The sequence below is a fragment of the Trachymyrmex cornetzi genome, unplaced genomic scaffold (genome assembly GCF_001594075.2).
Source record: "Trachymyrmex cornetzi isolate Tcor2-1 unplaced genomic scaffold, Tcor1.1 scaffold235, whole genome shotgun sequence".
Taxonomy (NCBI): domain Eukaryota; kingdom Metazoa; phylum Arthropoda; class Insecta; order Hymenoptera; family Formicidae; genus Trachymyrmex; species Trachymyrmex cornetzi.
The window spans coordinates 216,181-229,016 of record NW_017297008.1 but is presented as its reverse complement, the minus strand read 5'-3'; the positions used below and the strand labels follow the sequence as shown (position 1 = coordinate 229,016).

The following is a 12,836-nucleotide window of genomic DNA, read 5'->3' as shown; positions in this document are numbered from 1 at the left end:
GTAGTCTCAAGCGCTGTGAGTGGCTCGTGTCCAATTGAGTCGTGTCCAACTGGGTGCCACCCCACCACTTGTACCCCCACCAAGCAGACACCTACTGGCATCGAGTCGGCAGTCTTCGCCGCGAGAGCGAGCGAGACAACGAGAGACAGTGCCCGTCCTTCTCGCTCTACAAGCGAGTATTAGAGCGAAAAGGACGGCCGCTGTGTTTCGCTGTCTCGCTTCCTTTAATGTCGTAGTCGCTTATTATAGACTGTGTTCCAAAATTTACTGCCAGTGCTGAAAATGTACAGTATACGTAACGTAAACTGTAGATTTTCAGCGCTGGCATTGAAATTTGGAACACAGCCATAAGCGACCGAAAACCGAAAATGTTCTTTCTCCTCGACCGCTCGGCGTATTCCTGTACAGGGTATCCCGACCTTTTTTGCCAATCACTTTTGTGTTGATAGAGTGGATTAAACAGAGTCGAAAAGTCCTCCACCATTTTGCGATTTTCGCAATAGTTAACAAGATATTAATTACTAAAAATTGCAAAATATTGGCCTTGAATAATTTTTTACTCAATTACTATCAACTTTACAGAAAAACTGCAGGAGACAAAAATTATTTATTTTCTTCTCATAAAGTTCTGAGAATTTTTTCAGAATTTTTTCAAAATTTTTTAATACCGTATTTTTTCATATTGATAAAAATAAGAAAATGCAGTACTAAAAAGTTGATAAAAAGTTCTGAAAAAATCGGTCGCTTATAACAAGCGACTACGATACTAGAGGAAGCGAGACAGCGAGAGAGAGTGACCGTCCTTTTCGCTTTAATACTCGCTTGTAGAGCGAGAAAGACGAGCGCTATCTCTCGCTGTCTCGCTCGCTCTCACGGCGAAGATGGCCGATTCGATGCCGGGTCTGCTTGGTGGGGATAAAAGTGGTGGGGCTGGATTCCGTGTTGCCGGGGAGCCAAATGTGCACTGCCCAGCCACAGTATATACAGTAGCGCAAATCTCCTGATTTTATGTTGGCAAAAATGGAGTGCGCATGCGCGAAATCAGTAAGTTCCCCAGTAACGCCATCTAAACTTCTATCTCACTTCTTTCTTTTTCTGTTTTCTCTGTCAGGGCCATTTAAATGTTTCTGTTTATGTACCTATGGCAGTTTATATTCGGAAAGCTGAAATTTGGAGGAAGTCAGTGTTAGAAGTTGTCGTCTGCTTGTCAGTTAGAGAAATTGTAAATAACTCTTGTTTGTGCCTAAAAAGCAAAAATAGTGCAAAAGTGAAAAAAAGTGAAAAAGTGGAAAAATTAAAGTGAAACGAGGAACGATCTCTCCTAAGAGAATAGTTAACTTATACAACTGTTGTATAATTTTATATTTTTTTATTTTTGTTTTTTTTATTTTGCAATCTGTTACAATTATGAATCTATTTCTTTTAGTTTTTTACATTTAAATTAATTTGCTGTACATACAAATGAACTAGAGCAGCTAGAATAAAAGAGAGAAAGAGGAAACTAAAGAGAAAGTGAGATAGAAGTTTAGATGGCGTTACTGGGGAACTTACTGATTTCGCGCATGCGCACTCCATTTTTGCCAACACTGACATCAAAGGTGTCGACAGAGAGTTGCGCTACTGTATATACTGTGGCCCAGCGGTCCACACGCCGTGCGATTGGTGGGGATGGTAGGTTGTATATTCGGCAGCAGTAGGCCGGCCAGACGCGCTTATTCGACTATCTTTAAATGTTAATATCTCGTTAACTATTGCGCAACCTACAAAATGGTATAAGAATTTTCGATTCAATTCGGTCCGTTCTACCTGCTCGTGATCGATTACCCGGTAATTTTCGAACACCCTGTATATGAAGCGCGCGCATGTGTGTGCGTGTGTACATACAAGGTAGTCCATTTTAATTCATCCAGTAGAATACTTCAAAATCCGTAAGACAGAAATTTTTGACAAACTGCTCAGTTACAAGAGGGTGACTTTGATCTTGAGAAGATGTCCTTAAGTTCAAAACAAGGTTACCTAAAATTTTTTAATGAAACTAGAAACAGTTTTTTTTTATATTATAACGATTTCTCAAATTATCCTTCATATAAAAGTATTAAGGTAAAGATATCAAAAAACCAATATAGTTTACGAGACATTTTATCCTTTATTCTGGCATATATTACATACATGAAATATTAAATATGTTGTAAATTATTCATAACCAAGTAAGATATGTCCTCTTCAAAACCATACCACTTTTATCTGAAACTTTTCTACATACGTCTTATTCTCGAGATATTTTAACGAATTAATTAAAATGAAACACCTACACACATACGCACGCACGCGTGACATATATGTTTCATATACTTAGAGCTTTATATAATCTTTTGTCTCATGTTTTGTCTCTTATTATCTATTATTTCTATATTACCTTATTTAATCAAATTCTTATTAGAATTCTTATAAAATCAAGTTTTAATTTTTTCCAGGTATCCAGATCAAGGTTCGCTTGCCCGTCACCGAAAGACTCACACTGGCGATCGACCCTTTCAGTGCTTGGAATGCCACAAAAACTTTCCTACATCCACGGCGCTACGTCGTCACTTGACACTGCACAATTCTCAATCGCGACCACTTCCTTGTATTTACTGTGGTCGGCGGTTCATGGATAAGACCAGTTTAGCAAAACATGAAGAATCACATATGCCTAATGAACAACGCAAGTACACATGCGATATATGCCAAAAGACTTTCCACCACATAACTGACCTGAGTATGCACAAGAAACATCATGACCCCGACAAAAAATTCGATTGTGAAGTGTGCGGTCGCGAGTTCAATAGACTGAACAATCTGCAGAGACACATGCTGGTACATCAACAAGTATGTATAATTATTTTAATTATATTCTGTAAACCAGAGCTTTGTAAGTTGCACACCGCGTGCATGAAATTTCGTATTCGCGGTGCATGAGTTGGAAGGCTACCTTCTTTGTATGCATATACATATACAGGATGAGTAAAAAGTCCTAGACCTGTGAAACATCTCGAAAACTAAGCATTTCCGAAAGAAATATTTCCTACAAAAGTTGTAGGGTTTTAAATGATCTATTCACTGATCTGGTCAGTTTGACCTTGGGTGGCATTGCCAAGGTTAGATTAAAGTCACATCGATTTTTTTAAATGGCATACTTTAATTTTTTATTTCAGAATCTAATAGCTGGTGTCCAAAGCTTTTCAAAACACTATAATAAAACTTAAGTACGAAGCGCCACTACGGTTTGAATGTTAAGATGTTGAACTATTATGTATATTCATTTAAATGAATTAATTTCCGAAATTATAATTGCGCGCCGATATGGTTGTCGGACTTTCAACGTAATCAATCTGAAATATTAATAATCCCCCCCAATTACCCAAATTTAATCTTAAAAAACTGTAATAAACTTATTGCGAAAAATATTGCCTCGGCCGGGAGTAAAACTTAGGGGGGGATTATTAATATCTCAGATCGATTGCGTTGAAAGTCCGACAACCATATCGGCGCGCAATTATAATTTTGGAAATTAATTCATTTAAATGAATATATATAATAGTTCAACATCTTAACAATCAGACCGTAGTGCCGCTTCGTACTTAAGTAATGTTTCTAATATATAAACGGTCTTATTTCCAATTTTATTATCACTATAATAAAGTTATTTTTCATAAAGTACTTTTCGAGTTATAAGGCTTAAAAGTTACAATACCATAGGCATTAGCATTACGCAAGGAGTCCGATCAACGGTTAAAACCTCTTAAATGTTGTTCAAGATCACGTCTTAAATAACATTCGTTAAGATCAAAGTCATTGGACATTGTTTCTCTTATTTTCATTTTTGCACTGAAAATCATTTTATTTTTATGTAAAAATAAACTGCCTAAGAGAACGCATAAATAAATAGTATTACTCAAGGTATCCGACTGAAATCTTAAATGTCTGAGGATGAGTTGATTCGTAATCTTGATAACATTTGTCAAGGTCAAGGCCATTGAGAATTGTTCTTTTTATTCTCTAATTTACAAAAACAAAAATTAGAAAAATGACCTCCAATGGCCTTGATCTAAATGTTATCAAGGTCATGACTCTGAGACTCTGAGCACGTTTAAGAGGTTTTAGCTGTCGGCTAGAGTAATGCTATTACCAGCGATATTGTAACTTTCAAGCTGTGTAACTCGAACAATATCTAATGAAAAAATATTTTATTATAGTATTTTAAAAAGTTTTCGAGGTAAGCTATGAGAATGTGAAATATAGGCAGTCCTATTTAAAAAATTATAAGTGATTTTGTTCTGACCTTAACAACGCCATTCAAGATCAAACCAACGGTACCATTTTATGTTCCCCTCAAAGTCACAAAACTTTTGTCTGGAACATTTTTCAATTTAATGCAGTGTTTTTGAGATATTTAAGTGGATCCTTTAAAATGGGATACTCTATATGCAATAAAAAAAACAGTAGCGTCCTCTGCGCTGTGTATACTTTTCATAAAATCTTTCATAAGCAAGGCATCGTATCTTTTACAAGAAGGATAATGCTTTTTTAGAAATAAATCATAAATTTCTCTAAAAAACGAGATTATAATAAAAATAAGAATTTTACTGGACCGTACATTTGAAAATTCAACAATAAAAAATAGAAATAATGGCCGTAACGATTAAAGCTAGCTCTTAAATGCTTAAATAATTTAATCTGAATTACTAGAGGAAAGGCCCCTATTATGAGATACCGAATTCATTTTGGGTAAATGCTAGAAAGTCTATAGGCAGAATTTAAAAAAATAATATGTCATTTTGAAAGGAATTTAATAAGTTTTTAAGATAACGTTATATAAAATTTCATTCAAATTCCATTTTTTTTTTAAATTAAAGAAATGTGAAAAGTGAGGAAATCTCAAAGTCAAAAAATTGTGCTCCTAATATGAGATGCCCCGAGAAATCGATAGTAGAACGCAAAGTATATCAGTATTGCACAATTAAAAAACTTTATTTAATATTTCTAAAATACAAACAAACACAGCCGGTGTGCGTAAAAAGTGAGCATGCGATAGATTGTACCTAGAACTCGTTTTCAGGTAGTTAGAATCAAGCATCGCAGAAATAGGCACTCGACGTTTATTCCGGTTGTCTTTTTTATTATTGTACAATAATATTTATACTTTAGCAATGATTTTCACTATAACATAGGAGCATGGGTTATTTCATATTAGAAATACCCTGGGTATCTCATATTACGATTTCCACATCTTATGGTTTTACAATTATCAAATCTATCTTCTGTAATTAAACAATTCAACATATCCCGTATTTTTCTATTAGTATGACCTTACTTTATCACTACAAGAAGAATTTATTGCCAAATATTTATTTATTAAATAATAAACAAGGTTTAAAGGCTCATCTCAATGAAACTTGAAGAGTCCAAATTCCAAAATTCATCCAAATTCTAAAATCTTGTTTTACAATGACTATAGGCATGATCTAATAATGAATTTTCTACTAAATAGTTTTCAATCCAAGAGCAATAAATTCATGGTGGAACCAATAGATAGCGTTTATTAGTTTAGCAGAAACGCCGCTATCTCATATTAGGCGCCTATCTCATAATAGGGAGCTTTCCTCTATATATAATATATATTTATAAATATACTTGCATATATACTATATTTATAGTCATTCGAACTGCTCGCTGAATTGGTTTTCCGGACTTAGTATAAACGGAATTAAACTATTGTAGTAATATCGCGAATTAAATTGACAAGCAATTTGTTCATAATTAATGCTCAATCAGGCATCATATTAAGATGTTAATATGCTGAAAAATTGTAAATAAATTTATTGCGAAAAATATTACCTCGGTCGCGCGCGCGCGTGGGAGTCGAACCCGGATCTCTTGTATTTCATATGAGCATCCTAAGCCTTTAGACTACCGAGGCCTTATTAATATTCTTCGCAATATTCAGTATATGTAAGGAAACGTTTTTTTTCAAGCGACGTAATATAAACAATAAGAATTTTACTGGACCATACATTTAAAAATTCAACAATAAGAAATAGATGTAATGAGATCATAATAGTTAAAAAAATTATGATTATAATGGTCACAAAAAAGTAATAAGTTATCGAACATTCTTGTAATGTTAAAATGGTAAAATATCCAATAAAATCTTAATATCGAATGAAACTTCTCTTTATCTCATTGTTTTTGCATACTTAAATATCATTTATTTCATACTGTTTTTAAAATATACACATAATTTTAATATTTTATCCAAATTATGCAGATATTTGTGGTTTTAGATGGGACTTTGTGAGGCACCCCAAATTTTCGGCACTTTATTGTAGAATAATATAATATATTATAGGACCGTACATGTGATAACACAAACTATAGAATCGAAGCCTTACACGGTCTAGCTGGATCTTAATGCTTGTATGATTCTTATGTGAATTTATATACTACGTATGTAGTCCCACAGAAACGCGCGCCGAAAAATTTCCGGTCTTGAAACGCTAACTCTACTAAACTACCGCAGTAATATCATGAGTTAAATTGACTAGCAATTTAACAAATTTTTGATGCTTATTCGCATCTTCGAAACGATCTTAATAATGATGAATAATATATTAAAATCTGTAAATAATTAATTCTTATTGCGAAAAAATATTACCTCGGCCGGGAGTCGAACCCGGATCTCTTGCAATCCGTGCGAGCGTCCTGAGCCTTTAGACTACCGAGGCCTTAGTAATATTCTTCGCAATAATTGGCATATGAAGGAACAACGTCTCTTTAGGCGACGTAAATAAATAATATAATATATTATAGGACCGTACATGTGATAACACAAACTATAGAATCGAAGCCTTACACGGCCTAGCTGGATCTTAATGCTTGTATGATTCTTATGTGAATTTATACGTAGTATATAAATTTAACATACGTAGTATATAAATTCACATAAGAATCATACAAGCATTAAGATCCAGCTAGACCGTGTAAGGCTTCGATTCTATAGTTTGTTTATTGTAGAACTATCTTAATGCATTTGATTATATATTTTTTTGCACATTTATAATTTATTTGGATTTGTGTAATTATAAATCATTTTTCTTTTTCACAAATAGCAACAGGGAGGAAATGAGGAAATACTTTCTTGCGATGTGTGTGGAATCACATACAAATTCATGAGTTCATTAACGAGGCACATGGTAACCACACATATGAATCCTGAAAAACTGCGACAGCAGGCGGAGGAGCAGCGAAGAAAACGCGAGAACAATTACCGGAAATATCTAGAAAACCGAAAGATGTATGAAACTCAGAATTATGGTACAAAACGTAAATATAATTTGCTTACCGGGGAAAACGACGAAACAGCTTGACTTAAATTTTCTTGTAGTTTTTTGACAGTTTCGTAAAGCACGACAGTAAGATTGTAACTTCTGTAAGAATAATAACGTATATTATGTTATTATCTTTGTATCATTGACGTAATGATAAAATAAGCATTTTATTTAATAAGTATATCAATAACATATATTAATTAAAAAATATGTGTAGATGTTTTGATATAGCATTAGTATATAAGTATATTATGGAATAGTCAATAGTATATAATGTAGCAATGTATTATACGCCATAAACAACATATATATACAGAATATACATACATGTACATCGCATATACATATATCTGTGTGTGCAGATACAGATATATACAGAAAGAGCGGAAGATACAAATATACAAGAATAAGATTTCTTTTGCATGCAGCAAATGACTTAAAATAAAATAGTATCATCTATACACATAAATGTTTACAGAGTGCCTTAACCACTTACTCGTTTATTTGCATAATGTCTCCAGTGCTTTGAAGTAAGCATACTTTATATCGAATTCCATATCGTACCAATAATTGATGGATATGCAAGCATGTGACTGTGTCACATGATGGAACCATAAGGATGGCAAGTACAATATATCTCCAGCTCTGAGTCACTTTCAAGTTATGTGTGTTACGATATTCTGGATATCTATAAGTAAATCTTTAAATATATTTTTTCTATTAATTTTGAAAATAAATGTCATTTTAAAAATAAAAAATGTCATTAAACTTCGCAATCCGGATTTAAAGAATCGACACATATCCATAGTGTTGATGTTAAATTTGTGATTCTTGCTGAATCAAGCGTTTCATTAATTGACTCAATAATCCATTTCCCGGGTTTGTGTTCCTTGTAAACAGCAGATGGATAATTTTGATATGGAATCCATGGTAAATCCGTGGGAGGATGTAAAGTAAAGTTTTTTTCACCAGACACAACACGATATATATTTTCGTAAGGATCTTTATGCACTATAAATAGTAAAAATATGTAATTTAATTCGAATGTTACTGATCTTCAGAATTAACTATATACACTAATAAAATTATGTGTGAACAAAAATACATTTTGTAAAATTCTTGAAATTATAAGAATAAAATTTACTTAATGACGATCATCTTATATCATTTAGATATTCAAGCACTTTCGAGTATTTGTGTTACTAAGTAAAATAAAACTTTACTAGAAGTTACAGCTCTTTCGTCTCCCATCCAAAAGTTTACAGCATCAGGATGCTTTCCAAATGCTTTGCTGGCCCACAATATTTCAATTTCTGCGTCCGGCCACAACTTACAAAAGTTGTGTATAAAATTTGAGTTCTGTTTCTGTATATAAAATACGCTGTTTTCTATCGTGTTTTCTAATGTGTCAAGAAACGCTGATATTGTGAGTAAACGTTCCTCGGGCATTACGAAAAATTCCTTGGTACCGTCATCTCCTTTAATTACTGCATCTGCATAGCCATTTGGCGTTACAGCGACTGAAATCTTTTCGTCATCAAGCACTTTGCGAAAATATGGTTAGGTTAACAATAGACCATTTGTTTACAGCAGGCCAATGTTTTATTGCACCTCTTATTACTAATGGTATATTTTTCGAGACATAGGCTGCGTTCAGCAGACTCAACAGTTTTGCAACCGTTTTATGATTCGTCGCGTTGATTTGTTTAAACTTTTAGTTTTAAAGGAATAGTCCAATCTGAGCGAAGAATCATAAAACGGTTGCAAAACTGTCGAGTCTGCTGAACGCAGCCATACTCTCGGTAGAAAGCGAGTGGCGTAATTGAGTGATTTATTTCTGCAACTTCGCTTTGCAAGTACAACTCTACAATATAAGAAATTATAATAAAATTACATAAGTATACAACAATAAACAAACTCATATTATTATTTACGATCATACAAAAAATGATTATTTTTTTCATATATCGGACGAATTAGGGTCACGTAAAATATTCATTCAGAAGTTTTATTTATTTGTATCTTACAACAGCTACTGTTACGTTAATTAAGACGAGTCATATAATTATAAATTATAACAAAAACATGTAACTTGTTTTATTTATGTAACTATCAGTGAACGTAAATCATAATTTTTTACAAGTGTGAAAAGTAAAGAATAAAGATTGCTCATTTTAAATTTACATTACATATTTTGTATAAAGCGTATGTGTGGGATGTTTCCTTTTTATAAAATTTAAGGTCGATATGAATTACAATTCATTAACAATTCGCAAACGTTAACTTTATAATAGAATGTAAGGGTGCCTACCCATGCAGCGGAATATAGCGTAACATCGAACAAAAGCAGAACCAATCACAAGCGTTCCACATCAACTGCAATTGGTTGCAGCGGAACGCTTGTGATTGGTTTCGCTCTCGTTCGGCGTTACGCTATTCCGCTGCATGGGTAGGCACCCTGAGCGGAAAAGCAGCAGTCAATCAGGGTAGCGATCGTGTAACTTTTTCGCTAGAGCAAAAACGAAAAATGAAATTTTGTATGTATGTATGTTTGTACATATGCACACATACATACAAAGAATTTTCACTTTTCACGTATCCGCCCTCCGAAACAGTTATATGATCGCTACCCAGAACTCTAGCTGGTAGTATACAATTTCGGCTTTTTGTACTATTTACTACCAGCGCAAGTTCTGATTAGCCACTGCTTTTCCGCTTTCTGGATATCAATCATGAAACTTTGGGATCGATTCTGTATCTTGAAATGAGGTGAAAATTACTTTTGTGAGCGAATTTACTAGAATACTGATAATTTCATTAGTCAACGCCTAGTAAATTTGCTCACTTTTGTAATTTTCACCTTGTTTGTAGATACAGAATCGACCTCTTTATCTCTAGAATGGAAAGTGAAAAGTGAAAATTTTAACCATTGAAGTTAATGGAGATATTTTTCACTTTTTACTTTTCCTAGGAAAAAAGTTTTATGATTGATTCATTGGGCGCATTCAGCGGATTCAACAGTTGAGTGAGCGCACACTGTTATTGGTGTATTCTTCTAAATCTAAAATTCTGATTGGATGAGCTAAAAGAATACACTAATAACAGTGAGCGCTCACTCAACTATTGAGTCCGCTGAATGCGCGCATTGATACTCTGCTTGTCAAGGTGCGAACGCACCCTGAATGTGTGCATACATTCTTAAGGGTGCCTCTACATAATTCGCAAATCGCAAAACGTAGTTCGCAAATATAAATCGCACGCAAGATACATAGATGAAAACTAACTGCATGCAATGAAAAAACAAACGCAAATCTTCATTTTGCGTTTGCGTTTGCGAACTACGTTTTGCAATTTACGAATTTTTAGAGGCATCTTTAGTATATGTGCATGCATGTCTTAGGTTACTATTGATAAGCATACTTGTTTCTCAAATAAGACCTAAGTATCCAACCCAATTAATAGTAGTTTTAATTTTTCTTCAAGGATATTCTTATTGAAGGTCTTGTTCCAACCCAAGTAATGGCAATTTTAATTCTCTGTCAAATATTATTACTCTTCGAAAAAAATTAATGTATCAAATGAAAAATTAAAACCCAGATGCTACAATCTTAATCAAGTTAAATTCTATCAAATTAAAAAGTATAACAAATGGTATTGTCTCTTGTTATTTACTTAACTCTAATGATATGTATCATTCATATAAAAGATTTGATATCAACAATTAGTGCCAAGTTGTGTAATTCGGATACCAAATTAAATAAATAATATTAACTTTAATGATATGTATCATTCCTATAAAAAATTTGATATCAAAAACTGTTGCCAAGTTAAATCCCATTTTTTTATACCATGACAAATTAAATAAATAATGAATATTAATCTAATGATACGTATTATTTGTACAAAAGATTTGATATCAACAACTGTGGCGCCAAGTTAAATTTTACTATCAAAATAAAAAGTAAGTTAAGTAATAACCCAAGTGATACTATTTTTATTATTTACTTAATCCAAATGGTACTGTCTTTAATTTTTATACAATGAAACCTAAGTATACGCGTATATCTTATTGAAGATCTTTCTATTCCAATCCGAGAATGGTTTAAATTCCTCTTAAATGAAATTATTATATCACAATTCACACACGCACGCACGCACGCACGCACGCACGCACACACACACACACACACACACACACACACATACAGACATTTTCTCTACCAACTAAAATAGTGATTATTTAATTCTTCTTCAAAACTATTATTATATTTTAGCGACGATATTGCGTATCTTGTAGAATTAACTCGGGAAAAAGTTCAGAGAGTAAAGAGCACAAGTTTTCGAATATGTATTACAGAAGTGTGTTCATTTTTATTTCAATAACTAACATAAGTTTCTTTCAGTGTCACAACTTACAGAAAGTGTCAGATTGAGTTCCCTAACACTCCTCTTCAATTTGATAAAACAAAACAAAAAAAGAAAGAATAATTTAATGATTTGATTGCTTATGGAACTTAGAAATTTTTATCTTGTAGACATGGGATCAGTCTTAAAGCTGTTCTCAATATTCTAAATTGTCAATCTAGGATAGATACGTGGTACGAATGTACGAATGTATAACGTTATATAACGTTTTTAGCATTGGTTGGTATCACATGAGTTTTCCACGTTCTTGATTGCAAATTATCTCTTCTTCGACACAGAAACTGGAACTTTTGTGTGGACATACATCGAGAGAATTTGCTTACACAATTGTTCGTGATTACGTTCCAAGATCTGCTCATACTAACAAACTGATACGGAACTATTGCGTTTAAAGGAGAATAAAAATCACATCTAGTAAGGAAAGAGAAGAGAGGGGATAAAAACTTTTGCGAGTAAAGTATTGACGAAATTTTGTAATAGCAAAAAAATAATACTGATATTTGTTACGAATCTAATTTTAAGTCTTAAATTATGTTATAATTATGCGTATTACTTTTAATTTATATGAATACTGAAGGTCTCATTGAAGACCGAAACGTCTATTAATTGTACTTTATTAAATATAATAATTTTAAGCCAACGATAACAGGTGTTCGTGGTCATATGCCTTTATAATTATATTATTCTAAATTGTTCTGCAGCTAGTCCTTTTGTAAGAATATCAGCTTTTTGTTGTGAAGATGGAATGTATACAACATTAATTATATACTTTCGATATAAATCTTTTACGAAATGACATTTTACATCTAGATGTTTGAGGCGTTTCTGCCCTGTTTAAAAAGTCCGATAGAATCAGATAGGAAAAAACTCTATTTGATTAAATCGTGTTTTTGGTTCGTAAAATTCAGATTATTTATCTGAAATATTTGATAGATTTTCTATATTCCTATATCGTTTTTGTCATACTAGAACATAACAAGTGCACGCTTCGCGCGCGCCATTAAAATTTTCATATTATTAATTTTAATTTAATAAAAAAATAAA

The 12,836-nt window shown here is 32.9% G+C and overlaps 3 protein-coding genes across 3 annotated transcripts in view; 2 read left to right on the top strand and 1 right to left on the bottom strand.

Moving 5' to 3' along the window:
• The window catches only part of LOC108761005 (ribonuclease P protein subunit p40), a 111,268-nt gene extending 108,675 nt beyond the window's left edge, over window positions 1-2,593 (top strand). Inside the window, exon 6 of the mRNA XM_018507322.1 lies at window positions 2,475-2,593. Coding sequence (XP_018362824.1) covers window positions 2,475-2,593 — 119 coding nt within the window. The remainder of the gene's footprint in view (window positions 1-2,474) is intronic.
• On the top strand, window positions 2,471-7,406 carry LOC108761006 (zinc finger protein 117-like). The gene is made up of 2 exons (XM_018507323.1): window positions 2,471-2,868; window positions 7,149-7,406. The coding sequence occupies exons 1-2, from the start codon at window positions 2,650-2,652 to the stop codon at window positions 7,404-7,406; spliced, it is 477 nt and encodes a 158-aa protein (XP_018362825.1). The 5' UTR covers window positions 2,471-2,649.
• Window positions 7,407-8,130: 724 nt separating this feature from the next.
• Window positions 8,131-9,012, bottom strand: LOC108761004 (Jumonji domain containing 7). The gene is made up of 3 exons (XM_018507321.1): window positions 8,979-9,012; window positions 8,591-8,887; window positions 8,131-8,378 (listed from the first exon to the last, which is right to left on the bottom strand). The coding sequence occupies exons 2-3, from the start codon at window positions 8,814-8,816 to the stop codon at window positions 8,131-8,133; spliced, it is 474 nt and encodes a 157-aa protein (XP_018362823.1). The 5' UTR covers window positions 8,817-8,887; window positions 8,979-9,012.
• Window positions 9,013-12,836: the final 3,824 nt, after the last annotated feature.

Bases quoted from the DNA above. Each gene is read 5' to 3' on its own strand.
- LOC108761006 (XM_018507323.1), top strand. From the start codon at position 2,650: ATGGATAAGACCAGTTTAGCAAAACATGAAGAATCACATATGCCTAAT. The intron at 2,869-7,148 runs GTATGTATAATT...TTTCACAAATAG, and splicing joins ACATGCTGGTACATCAACAA to CAACAGGGAGGAAATGAGGA.
- LOC108761004 (XM_018507321.1), bottom strand. From the start codon at position 8,816: ATGCCCGAGGAACGTTTACTCACAATATCAGCGTTTCTTGACACATTA. The intron at 8,379-8,590 runs GTAAAGTTTTAT...TACTATTTATAG, and splicing joins CGAAAGAGCTGTAACTTCTA to TGCATAAAGATCCTTACGAA.